This window comes from Schistocerca gregaria, chromosome 6 (genome assembly GCF_023897955.1).
Source record: "Schistocerca gregaria isolate iqSchGreg1 chromosome 6, iqSchGreg1.2, whole genome shotgun sequence".
NCBI classification, from domain to species: domain Eukaryota; kingdom Metazoa; phylum Arthropoda; class Insecta; order Orthoptera; family Acrididae; genus Schistocerca; species Schistocerca gregaria.
The window spans coordinates 247,156,735-247,170,794 of record NC_064925.1 but is presented as its reverse complement, the minus strand read 5'-3'; the positions used below and the strand labels follow the sequence as shown (position 1 = coordinate 247,170,794).

The 14,060-nt window shown below is 38.6% G+C and overlaps 1 protein-coding gene across 6 annotated transcripts in view; it reads left to right on the top strand.

Moving 5' to 3' along the window:
* Positions 1 to 853: 853 nt before the first annotated feature.
* Positions 854 to 14,060, top strand: part of LOC126278564 (transmembrane protein 234 homolog) — a 48,553-nt gene continuing 35,346 nt past the window's right edge. Inside the window, exon 1 of one of the 6 annotated variants that reach the window (XM_049978761.1) lies at positions 854 to 1,006. Coding sequence is in view for 4 of the 6 variants with exons in the window: in XM_049978764.1 (XP_049834721.1) it covers positions 1,937 to 1,964 (28 nt within the window). In the remaining 2 variants the exon portion in view is untranslated. The other 5 variants (XM_049978760.1, XM_049978762.1, XM_049978764.1 and 2 more) reach the window with 5 other exon arrangements.

Below are 14,060 nucleotides of genomic sequence, written 5' to 3'. Positions count from 1 at the left end.
TCTCTCTGTTTTTTAAATAATCATTTATAACTGGCATGAGAAATTAAATAGTTCAAACTGGAATATAAGTCACCTGCTACCACCTAACGAAATGTATTACCAACCTTGTAGCAGCAGTTTCCCGTGCAGAAAATCGAAAATCTTGCTGTGACCTGAAATTTGCAAACAAAACGTCACCAGCACAACGTACCGGTTGATCAAAAAGTCAGTATAAATTTGAAAACTTAATAAACCACGGAATAATGTAGATAGAGAGGTAAAAATTGACACACATGCTTCGAATGACATGGGGTTTTATTAGAAAAAAAGGTTCACAAAGTGTCCGACAGATCTCTTGCGCGCGTCGTTTGGTGATGGTCGTGTGCTCAGCCGCCACTTCCGTCATGCTTGGCCTCCCAGGTCACCTGAAGTCGCAAGTGTATCGTGATCGACCGACATCTCTAGGGATGCTGAAAGACAACATCCGACGCCAGTGCCTCACCATAACTCCGGACATGCTTTACAGTACTGTTAACATTATTCCTCGACTACAGCTATTGTTGAGGAATGATGGTGGACATATTGAGCATTTCCTGTAAAGAACATCATCTTTGCTTTGTCTTACTTTGTTATGCTAATTATTGCTATTCTGATCAGATGAAGGGCCATCTGTCGGACATTTTTTGGACTTTTGTATTTTTTTTTTTTATTCTAATAAAAACCCATGTCATGTGTGTCAGTTTGTACCTCTCTGTCTACATTCTTCCCTGATTTATTCAGTATTTAAATTTATACTGACTTCTTGATCACCCGGTATTTCTGTTTTTGTTTTTTTTTTTTCCCACAGTCGCCTTTGTGTTTTCTTCTTCTGTCACCTTTTCATCATAATAAACGCAGCACCAACTGCCAGGCAAATAGGGGATGCGCAGCAGTTTGCTTAAACGATGAGGGAACTTGTAGGATTTTCTGTTCTTCGCAGTCCAGTCCACAATTAGAGCCTATCGAAGGGGAAGTCGTTTTTTATTATGTGCGTATTTTGAAATAAGTTTCTGAGAGGATAATTTGAGGCTACACATTGACTTGATTTTTTCTTTGATATCGCAGTGTGCAGATTACTATTAGCACTTACAAATTAATTTCACAGTTCACACAATGCAAGAACAGGCTACAATAGTTGTTTTGTTTGGATAGCAGTTACCATTTCTAACATCCCAAAATGGGTGGGACAACATGTGAGTGACATCTCTTTTTGTTTTCAGAAGGTTGTGTATTTCACACACTCGTCACTCGTAATGCAGAGGGTTTTGTTGTGCTGTGCTGCCTTGGCGAAATGTAGAAATATCTTGTCTTTAGTGTTTGTAGACAGTTTAGCTATGCAATTTATGTGGTAGCGTCCCCTTCATAACTTGCCATCAAGACACTTTGAATGCCACTTTTGTCAAACCCGTGTTTTAGAAATTTTTCTGAATAGTGACAGACAACTGAGAAATATTCTGATGTTTTGGTGCACGACTTGTATACACCGCGTACTTCATACTTACGAATGCTCCGATTATTTGTAATAATAACTACGGTACCACTCATGTTTAATTAATAATGTGTACATTATGTAGTAGTGGTCTTAGTAATAAAGTTACATTGTAATAAAACAGAAAGAATTATGCTGTTGAAATCTCCTTTTGTTTACAACTGAATACTTTTAATACTGAAACTCATAACATCTCACAATGAAAATATTGCGTTGTTGGATTGTGATTATTATAGAGTAGAATGCTTCTAGCATTTGTAAATAATAAATCCATAATATTGTAGCATCAGATAACTGTACACAAAATTCTCACGTCAAACCCTTCAATTATTTACAGGTATAAAAATGCTTATTACATACTGACAAACCAACATCAAATGCCCACGTGCGCGAGAGAGAAAGATTTATTGATTTTTATGCAGTTTCATTATGTACAATTTGTATTTCTGTGATACAGGTCAGCTTAACCTAAAATCTTAAAAACATTAGCCTACATATTACAATATGAAACAACATGGCCTACTACACGTAAGGTCTATTTACGTACATCTTATTACAATATTTTCAATTGATTACAGTACATACATACCAGTAACAATAGCATTCCTCACTCTACACTGTTAAATTCTTTCTCCACCAAATAATTCGTTTACATGATGATGCCGAATTGTGTAGAAGTTTTTTAATATTCTTTTGCTTATGCTCTACTGTAGACTCTTGAGATGATGCTTTACCAGTCTTAGGTATTCATCTCAGGTGGCGTTTATATCTTGTGAATGACCATCTGCATTTCTTTCTAGTAATGTACTGCCATTCGTGAATAAAATCATGGTTTCGTGTATGTACATAGATGGAAAACTCATTCTTAGATTACAGAATGCAGTCCTACATGAATCATATATTTGTTGTTTTATTGAAAATGTTCCTAATGTCCTTTTGCCTGCAATACAGAAATTCTTTTTGTGTTATTGCTGAAGGAGTTTCCCCGAACAGTAATTCCATACTGTAAGTGTGGTTCAAATAATGCATGGTACTCTGTACATAGAAGTTTTTTGTTAGCATAATCTGCTAGTTGTTTCATGATAAGTATTAATGGTGTTTAATTTGCAACAGACATTGTCCATAAGTTATCTCCGTTGAAGCTTACTGGTGGATGTAATTCCCAAAAATCTTTTATAGAGTTAACTTCTTCCAGTCTTGTTTCATATATTAGTATACCGATGTGATCTTCCTTTTCTCAGTGTGTGAGCACCATGAACATTGTCGTTTTTAGATTTATAGTTAAATATTTCTGTATGGGCCGCTGTGCTGTATTATTTGCTATCATGAAAGCAGTTCTTTCCCATGTTTCCAGATTTTCTTCAATATTCACTAGTTTCATGTTAGAAGCATTCAATACTTTTTATATCCTTCTTACCTTGAATATTGTTTACTAATAGGTAAAGAGAGTGGGCCAAGTATAGATCCTTGATGTACACCATACTTAATATGCCTGATTTCAGATCTGCGTCAAGATTCTGTTGTCATGTCCTACCTTCCGTTACTGCCGAAATATGATTCTATCCTTTTAAAGCATGTCTGTGAATTACAAATGCCATAGCTTGCAAGTTTTTTAATACTTTTGACAGTTCCAGAACCATACAAGAGAGGCAAGTACCAACACACTTGATGTTTTAAATTCCTTAGTATATCTAAATGACAGAACAATGAAAACCAATTAAACTCAGGCCTAGTTTCATTTCTCACAGAGCACTTCATGGCAGTTCTGCACAGAAGAGGAAAATGTTAGCATGTTATGTGGGATATCACTCCTTGTTTTCTATACTAATAGTCTGTACATTAATATATCAGAATTGAAAAAGTACTTTATTCACCATCATCAATGATTACTGTGTGCACCAGCGAATACAAGAGAGCATGCCAATGCCTCTCAGAGAAATATGAAATTCCACTTCAATGGCATTAGTGTTGCTCTTTCATATAATTTGTATCTAATAATCAAAACCATAACAGATGAGTTGCCATGTAATTCTCAGTACTCAGTGTATGAATACTGTACATACGAGGTTGCCAGTCATGTATACACAACCTTGTCTAGAATCCACAGTGGGATTTGTATACTGATGCAGAACTCTTGGAACAAGTTGCTAACAGACATAAGGTAGGAAATAAAGCTGCCAAGGAGTCACTTAGAAAACATTAATAGTATGTAGTATCACCCACTTTTATAAATTATTGTTTCGTATTCATGCTGACATGGAAAAATATATTAGGATTCTATTATTTTTCAAATAGCAACTTTGGGATGTAATTGATGATTAAAATGTATATACAATTGATCATTTAGCATAAAGAGAGAAAAGGTAATTCCTATGTTCAATGTCACACCCTGTGGCTCTGCAGATGAGGATGCTGAGACACAGTAGTTGACAACTCTTAACTTGAAGGTAACTGGTCTAAGTTTTGAAGGAAGAAGAAATATTCATCATCAGAATCTGGAGGAGAGGTTATGAATTACATATCCATATTATCAGGCATTGGACCATTGTCCGTATTTAACATCCAAGGACTTCACACAGTATAAACTCGCATTTGGAATTTTATTAACCGGTTGGAGCAAGAGACTGGCAATATATCTCTTTATGTCCTTGGCAGAAAGCAGGAGAGCAATTTGGTTCTGTCATTTAAACTTAACACTGAGTATGGGACCAACCTTAACTTCTGATTCTTCATAACACTTACCATCATTACTACCAGTTAATAGCTAGTGTGAAATACAGACACATTCTATTAAAACTGCTTCACTACATCAATGTATTTCTTAACTTGTTGCACATGCTTGAAAGTTATTTATACTAGGATCTAGAGAAAATGAGATATCATGAGACAAGTGAGCATTATTCTTCGGTTATGCACACAAAATTATTTAAGTCGCCAAGTATTTTCATTATGCACGTTGAATTTGAGTATGTAATAGCTTCCAGCCACTGTTATCGCACACATTTTCGTTGAGTAACATCTAGTAAATATGACAGTTTATGTAGCGTAGTGGCAATGTGATGTATTGACAGTGTTGATAATGCTGACTAATGATGCTCAACAAACATACATTTAGTGGATTTAGTGAGTTTGGACATAAATATTCTATGGGGATTTCATATTGTCTGTGCATGTAATTGAGTGAGGATTGCTGCAGCATTTCTACAAGATCAGGCAACACTGGCAATTCAGTCACTATTTGCGGCACCTGCTGGTTTGGTGATAACTCCATGAAGTTGCCCTCTGGCCTCGGAGATACACTGCACTGCATGGAATAGTGCACCTGGTGACAATCTGCTATGTTGTGAAGGCAAGAGCAAATGAGGTAGTCTGCTGTGAACTGTCAAACAATCTGTATTAATTAATGGAAAATCTCATATAAAGATGTGAAACAATTACTAACAAAGAGATAGAGGGGCTGGCCAGTACTTACCTCAGCTCAGTACAGCCGATAGAAACACAAAAAACAACCGAAAATTTAAGCTCCTAGCTTTCGGAATAAATGTTCCTTCATCAGGGAGGAGAGAGGGGAAAGAAAGGGAAGAAGGGAAAGTGGATTTAGTTACTCACAACCCAGGTTATGAAGCAACAGGGAAAGGAAAACAGGGAAGGTAGCAAGGATGGAGGCATGGTTGTCAGAGGGAAGCCAAAGATATTCTACTGCAGGTACTATCCCTCTGACAACCATGCCTCAATCCTTGCTACCTTCCCTGTTTTCCTTTCCCTGTTGCTTCATAACCTGGGTTGTGAGTAACTAAATCCACTTTCCCTTCTTCCCTTTCTTTCCCCTCTCTCCTCCCTGATGAAGGAACATTTATTCCGAAAGCTAGGAGCTTAAATTTTCGGTTGTTTTTTGTGTTCCTATCGGCTGTACTGAGCTGAGGTAAGGACTGGCCAGCCCCTCTATCTCTTTGTTAGTAAACAATCTGTATTGATAGATTTAATTGCCGAATTATTACTACAAAGTGATGTTTCAATATTTTATGATCTGAAACAGTATATATCCCCCCCCCCCTTCCCCTAGTAGAAATCCTTGGGTAACAGAAGAAATATTGAACTTAATTGAGGAAAGGAGAAAATATAACAATGCAGTAAATGAAGCAGGCAAAAAGGAATACAGACGTCTCAAAAGTGAGATCGACAGGAAGTGCAAAATGGCTAAGCATGGATGGCTAGAGGACAAATTTAAGGATGTAGAGGCTTATCTCGCCAGGGGTAAGATAGATACTGCCTACAGGAAAATTAAAGAGACCTCTGGAGATAAGAGAACCACTTGTATGAATATCACTTGTATGAATATCAAGAGATCAGATGGATACCCAGTTCTAAGCAAAGAAGGGAAAGAAAGGTGGAAGAAGTATACAGAGGGTCTATACAAAGGCGATGTACTAGAGGACAATATTATGGAAATGGAAGAGGATGTAGAAGAAGATGAAATGGGAGATACAATACTGTGTGAAGAGTTTGACAGAGCACTGAAAGACCTGAGTCGAAACAAGGCCCCGGGAGTAGACAACATTCCATTGAAACTACTGACGGCCTTGGGAGAGCCAGTCCTGACAAAACTCTACCATCTGGTGAGTAAGATGTATGAGACAGGCGAAATACCCTCAGACTTCAAGAAGAATATAATAATTCCAATCCCAAAGAAAGCAGGTGTTGACAGATGTGGAAATTACCGAACTATCAGTTTAATAAGTCATAGCTGCAAAATATTAACACATATTCTTTACAGACGAATGGAAAAACTGGTAGAAGCTGACCTCAGCGAAGATGAGTTCAGATTCCGCAGAAATGTTGGAACACGTGAGGCAATACTGACCTTATGACTTATCTTAGAAAATAGATTAAGGAAAGGCAAACCTACATTTCTAGCATTTGTAGACTTAGAGATAGCTTTTGACAATATTGACTGGAATACTCTCTTTCAAATTCTAAAGGTGGCAGGGGTAAAATACAGGGAGCAAAAGGCTATTTACATGTTGTATAGAAACCAGATGGCAGTTATACAAGTCGAGGGGCACTGAAGGGAAGTAGTGGTTGGGAAGGGAGTAGACAGGGTTGTAGGCTATCCTTTATGTTATTCAATCTGTACTTTGAGCATGCAGTAGAGGGGAAAAAAAAGAAAAATTTGGACTAGGAATTAAAATCCATGGAGAAGAAATAAAAACTTTGAGGTTTGCCGATGACATTGTATTTCTGCCAGATACAGCAAAGGACCTGGAAGAGCAGCTGAACGGAATGGACAGTGTCTTGAGAGGAGGATATAAGATGAACATCAACAGAAGCAAAACGAGTAGAATGGAATGTAGTCGAATTAAATCTGGTGATGCATAGGGAAATAGATTATAGATTCGTAAATAAGACACATAAAGTAGTAAATGATGTTTTTCTATTTGGAGAGAACAGTAACTGAGGATTGTCGAAGTAGGAAGGATACAAAATATAGAGTGGCAATGACAAGAAAAGTGTTTCTGACGAAGAGAAATTTGTTAACATCGAGTATAGATTTAAGTGTCAGGAAGCCTTTTCTTAAAGTATTTGTATGGAGTTTAGGCATGTATGAATGTGAAACGTGGACATTAAATAGTTTAGAAAGAAGGGAATAGAAGCTTTTGAAATGTGGTGCTACAGAAGAATGCTGAAGATTAGTTGGGTAGTTAAGGTAACTAATGAGGAGGTACTGAATAGAATTGGGGAGGAGAATAATTTGTGACAAATCTTGACTAGAAGAAGGGATCAGTTGGTAGGACATGTACTGAGGCATCAAGGGATCACAAATTTAGCAATGGAGGGCAGTGTGGAGGGTAAAAATTGTAGAGGGAGACCAAGAGATGAATACAATAAGCAGATTCAGAAGGATGTAGGTTGCAGTAAGTACTGGGAGATGAAGAAGCTTGCACAGGATAGAGTAGCATGGAGAGCTGCATCAAACCAGTCTCAGGACTGAAGACAACAACAAACAAAACAAGGAAGTTTAAACATATGGTTATGAGAAAGGACAGTTTCCTATATTCTAGAGTGCAGGCCTTCATGCCATATGATGATATAGTAGTTCTGTTTATTTGTGCAGTTGGTGAGGTGTAGATGAGGTAAACTGGCAGAGACATGAATTTTCATAAAGATGTTTTGTTCGAGTGCATTAAGTTGCTGCAGTTGTATCAATGATTACCAGTATTTTACTTGTATCAAGAGCAATGAAATCTGAGGTAATTTTAACATAGGAGGTGTATGACGAGAACACCAAAATTGAAAGTACTTATACTAATGAACTTTAAGATAATGGTGTTTGATCTGAGTCAGCATCTCAAAACATATTTTTTTTTATTATAGTAAATGAGAAGTACACAGAGTGGATTACTGCTGGTGGATACGGACTCCAAGGCTAAGATCACAATAAAGGCCATCCTGTAAAAACACAGATGCCAGAAAGAAGTTGCAACATGGAACTCTACTGGTTGGAAAAGAGTAATATGGTCTAATGACTCATCCTTTGCATTGTTTTCAGCAATAAGTTGGATGCGTGAACAGGGGACACCCAAACACTTCCATCTGTGGTACTTTGCACTATTCATTGTGTCTGCCTTGATAGCTGAGTGGTCAGCACAGCCGAATGCTACGCAAAGAGGCCAGGGTTCGATGCCTGGCTGGCTCGGAGATTTTGTCCACTCATGGACTGAGTGTTGTGTTGTCTTACTCATCATATCATCCCCATCGACACGCAAGTCGCTGAAGTGGTGTTAGTCCAAAAGACTTGCACCAGATGACCAGTCTGCACAATAGGAGGCCCTAGCCACATGAAATATCATTTTCACTGTTCATTGTGGATATTGCTCTGTTATGGTACAGATTACAGTTTTATAGTATTATCGTGGTCCTGTAGCAACTTAATGTAATGAAGGAGGGGGAACTAGAAGAATTAACATTTTGTTGAGTCCACAGTTACTAGAAGCAGAATATGTGTTCAGGTTGGAAAAGAATTTATGAGAATATTGGTCACAATCTTAGTGAGGGAAACATCCAAGCTTGCATTAGAAATGTTTTAGAGATAGCAGATAAAAAATCTTTATTGCTGGATGAAGACTTGAATCCTGCTGTTCATGTGTCTTAATAGCTATAACAACTCTCCAAATACTCTTTAAGGACCAACAATAGTCAAGGATTTTCTGGATATTCCAGGTGAATAAGTTCCTTCTATTGCAGAGATGCTGTTCACTAACCAGGAATCCACGTTCATGGATGACACCAACCCAGTTCACACAAGTATTATGTTTAGGCATTAAGGGCACTTTAGAACAACTGATGTGCCCCCTTCTTCGGAGGAGAAAAAATACAGAAAACTACAAAAACTAATTTTAGCAATTATGGAAGTCCCTGCTTATTATTAGAGCAAATAATCCGGTGCAGTTGCTCTTCACCATCATTATTGACTTACAGTGACCAATTAAATCATTATAACCACTGACTAGCACAAAACTGAATGCCACCTGGTGTTGTTGAGGGCATTCGACACTGTAAGGGAAGTATATAAATGGACCAGAGACAAACAGGGAACAATTCTATTGATGATAAGGGCTTCAAATGGGAAACACACTGACATTAGTGATTTTTAACAAAAGCAGATTATTAGAGCCCAGCACCAGGGAACGAGCTTGTCAGAAATGGTGAAGCTGTTCGCATGCTACTGTCCTGAGCATTTATAGCAAGAGGTTGAAAGCCACTGAATCCACAAGCAAAGAACAAGGAGTCAGATGTCCTTACTTCATCAGAGAATGTGGCAGTCAGAAGCTCGCCCACTCTGCAGAGCAAGAGACGTGGTGATCTGTGGCAGATCTGATGACAAGCGTACAGTGCTGGTGCAGGCACTAGTGTTTCAGAGCACATCATGCAGCACACATTGTTGAACATAGGGCTCTGCAGTAGATGACCCCTAAATGTGTCTATGCTAATGCAGTGACGTTGTCAATTACAATGCAATGGGCCATAGGACCTGTCGTTGTAAGTGAATGCCACTGACAGCTGTGGATTATGTGAATGTTATTGTAGACCACCTGCTCCCCTTCGGGCTTGATGTTTTTTGTGATGGTGATGGCATTTCCTGGTGTAACCGTCCACATCACAAGGCTAGAATTGTGCTACAGTGGCTTGAGGAGCTTAATAGAGAACTGACATTGATGCCTTGTACACCATATTTGCCAGATCTGAAATGATAGAACACATCAGGGGTGCTACTGGATGCCAGTTCGATGCCCACAAAACACTGGCTCATAATTTACAGGAATTGTGCAACCTAATCTGGTGTGACATACTACTGGAAATCTGTGAAGGACTTATTGAATCAGCGCCATACAAAATTGATGCTGTACTGTATTCCACAGATGGACCAATATGCCATTAAGCATGCAGTCATAATGTTTTGCCTCATAAGTGTTGCACTTCATGAAAACTGGTACAATCAACTCAAGAGTTGTACACATAAGTTCAATAAAAAATTGCAGCTGTATGATGAGTTGTAGGTGATACAATGCCATATTAAATATACTCATTCAACACTCTTCACACATGCAAAGCATTTTAGTTATGACACATAACAAGCTTATATTTCATAATAAAGGACTGAGAAATATTAGTAAATGTTTGACACCAAGTGATGTAACTGTCCACAAAAATAATGAAATAATTATAACTTCAAATATATTTTTTGTGTAGATATGACATAACTCAACAGCAACAATGAGCATGATATCCTATGGTATTACATTCCCTGAGTACATGATTGATTGACTTTTGGCATGTTGAACATACATTTGTTTGTACATGTACATCTTTTGAATCATGTTACTCTGTTATGTCGCCAGCCTCTTTGTCCTCATCATTCATGCTTATATTATGAAGTTCATAAAATTTTACATTGCTCCATTTGTTATCTTTTCTTGGAAAGGGTTCACAGTAATATAAAACTTTTTGAAGGGCAATATTTTCAAAATAAACCATCACTTAAAATTAAGCAAAGCATTTCTTTCATTTGTCCACCAGCCATTCCTGTGACTACATTTAATGTCATGGCAGTGTAAGTACATTTTCCAACCTGGTCTATTCCATCATCCATTTTTTTCTTTTGTCTGTACTAATTATTCCCAACAGGAATCTTCCTATTCCTCTCTGAACAATACTCACACTTTCAATGATTTTCACATTAAAAGTCCATATTTTACTATCAAAAGTTAAAACATCTAATAAAGAATTATTGCAAACTTTCCTTTTCATGTTGTTGTTGTTGTTGTTGTTGTTGTGGTCTTCAGTCCTGAGACTGGTTTGATGCAGCTCTCCATTCTACTCTATCCTGTGCAAGCTTCTTCATCTCCCAGTACCCACTACAACCCACATCCTTCTGAATATGCTTAGTGTAGTCATCTCTTGGTCTCCCTCCACGATTTTTACCCTCTACGCTGCCCTCCAACACTAAATTGGTGATCCCTTGATGCCTCAGAACATGTCCTACCAACTTCTTCTGGTCAAGTTGTGCTACAAAATTCTCTTCTCCCCAATGCTATTCAATACTTCCTCATTAGTTATGTGATCTACCCATCTAATCTTCAGCATTCTTCTGTAGCACCACATTTCGAAAGCTTCTATTCTCTTCTTGTCCAAACTATTTATCATCCATGTTTCACTTCCATACATGGCTACACTCCATACAAATACTTTCAGAAATGACTTCCTGACACTTAAATCTATACTCGATGTTAACAAATTTCTCTTCTTCAGAAACGCTTTCCTTGCCATTGCCAGTCTACATTTTATATCCCCTCTACTTCGACCCTCATCACTTATTTTGCTCCCCAAATAACAAAACTCCTTTACTACTTTAAGTGTCTCATTTCCTAATCTAATTCCTTCAGCATCACCCGACTTAATTCGACTACATTCCATTATCCTCGTTTTGCTTTTGTTGATGATCATCTTATATCTTCCTTTCAAGGCACTGTCCATTCCGTTCAGCTGCTCTTCCAACTCCTTTGCTGTCTCTGACAGAATTACGATGTCATAGGCGAACCTCAAAGTTTTTATTTCTTCTCCATGGATTTTAATACCTACTCCAAATTTTTCTTTTGTTTCCTTTACTGCTTGCTCAATATACAGATTGAATAACATCGGGGGGGAGACTACAACCCTGTCTCACTCCCTTCCCAATCACTGCTTCCCTTTCATGTCCCTCGACTCTTATAACTGCCATCTGGTTTCTGTACAAATTGTAAATAGCCTTTAGCTCCCTGTATTTTACCCCCGCCACCTTCTGAATTTGAAAGAGAGTATTCCAGTCAACATTTTCAAAAGCTTTCTCTAAGTCTACAAATGCTAGAAACGTAGGTTTGCCCTTCCTTAATCTAGCTTCTAAGATAAGTCGTAGGGTCAGTATTGCCTCAAGTGTTCCAACATTTCTACGGAATCCAAACTGATCTTCTCCGAGGTCGGCTTCTACTAGTTTTTCCATTCGTCTGTAAAGAATTCGCGTTAGTATTTTGCAGCTGTGACTTATTAAACTGATAGTTCGGTAATTTTCACATCTGTCAACACCTTCTTTCTTTGGGATTGGAATTATTATATTCTTCTTGAAGTCTGAGGGTATTTCGCCTGTCTCATACATCTTGCTTACCAGATGGTAGAGTTTTGTCAGGACTGGCTCTGCCAAAGCTGTCAGTAGTTCCAATGGAATGTTGTCTACTCCGTGGGCCTTGTTTCGACTCAGGTCTTTCAGTGCTCTGTCAAACTCTACACGCAGTATCCTATCTCCCATTTCATCTTCATCTACTCCCTCATCCAATTCCATAATATTGTCCTCAAGTTCATCGCCCTTGTATAGACCCTCTATATACTCCTTCCACCTTCCTGCTTTCTCTTCTTTGCTTAGAACTGGGTTTCCATCTGAGCTCTTGATGTTCATACAAGTGGTTCTCTTATCTCCAAAGGTCTCTTTAATTTTCCTGTAGGCAGTATCTATCTTACCCCTAGTGAGATAAACCTCTACATCCTTACATTTGTCCTCTAGCCATCCCTGCTTTGCCATTTTGCGCTTCCTGTTGATCTCATTTTTGAGACGTCTGTATTCCTTTTTGCCTGCTTCATTTACTGCATTTTTATATTTTCTCCTTTCCTCAATTAAGTTCAATATTTCTTCTGTCACCCAAGGAGTTCTACTAGCCCTGGTCTCTTTACCTACTTGATCCTCTGCTGCCTTCACTACTTCGTCCCTCAAAGCTACCCTTTCTTCTTCTACTGTATTTCTTTCCCCCATTCCTGTCAATTGCTCCCTTATGCTTTTCCTGAAACTCTGTACAATCCTTTTTATAGTCATTGGAAACCCAGTTTTTGAGTGAAACATTTTGAGCCTACATACATGCCAAAAAATGTGAGCGTCTGCTGTTTACACATTCAGTTTATACATGGTTCAGTCACATTAATGTAACCACTTGTCAGAAGTCTGAATAACCAACTTTTGCAGCACAGACATGCAGGAAGAGAGTCAGCGACATTCTGAAAGGTACTGAAAATAATGTTGAGCTGTGCCAACTCCAGTGCTATGGCCAGCTGCGCTAGGTTTCTCCGATGATTATACATGATATGGGCATGTGGTGTCCAGGCGAGTTCAGTAAACTTGTCCTAGTGCTCTTCAGATCATGTATGTACACTTCAAGCTATATGACATGTTGCCAGCTGGTACATACCACGATGCCGAGAAAAAAAAAAAAAAAAAAAAAGAGAGAGAGAGAGAGAGAGAGAGAGAGAGAGAGCTGCATTTAGGTTTGGACATGATCCCTAAGGATAGACAAGTCCTTGTGCTCATCCATTTTCCTTTTCAGAATGATGAGCTCACCCTGAGAATGCCATGCAAACGTACCCCAGTCCATAATGTTTCCTCCTCTGGCCTGGACCCTTCTGATTACTGTTGCAGGGTCATACAGGCAAACGGCCATTTGTCCAATGGAGCATAAAATTTGATTCATGTGAGAAAGCCACTTGACACCATTCAATGCTGCAGTATTGGTGTGCAAATTCCATCCTTCATTGCTGAGGAACAGGAGTCAGCATGGGTGCATGAACCAGGTGCCTGCTGTGGAGGCCCAATCACAGCAACATTCACTGAACATATGTTGAGGAGACACTGTTGGTGGCCCCTTGGTTCATCTGGCCAGTCAGTTGCTCAACATTTGCACATCTATTCACTAGTACACATCACATCTCCATAGTTCACCCCTGTCATCTATGGCCCATGGCGCACCACAGTTGTCTTGGCAAGTGTTTTGGATAGTGCTATTTTTACATGCACAGTATACATCAACTACAGTGGAATGTGAAAGGCTACAAATGTAGCCATGTTAGAAATGCTTCCAACCTTGTTGTGGAAGCCAATGATCTTAACCTTTTAAACATCAAATAAATCACTCTGTTTCCACATTACAAAAGCAACTGCACTGTTTTTCATGACCCCCCCCCCCCCCCCCCGCCCCCCACA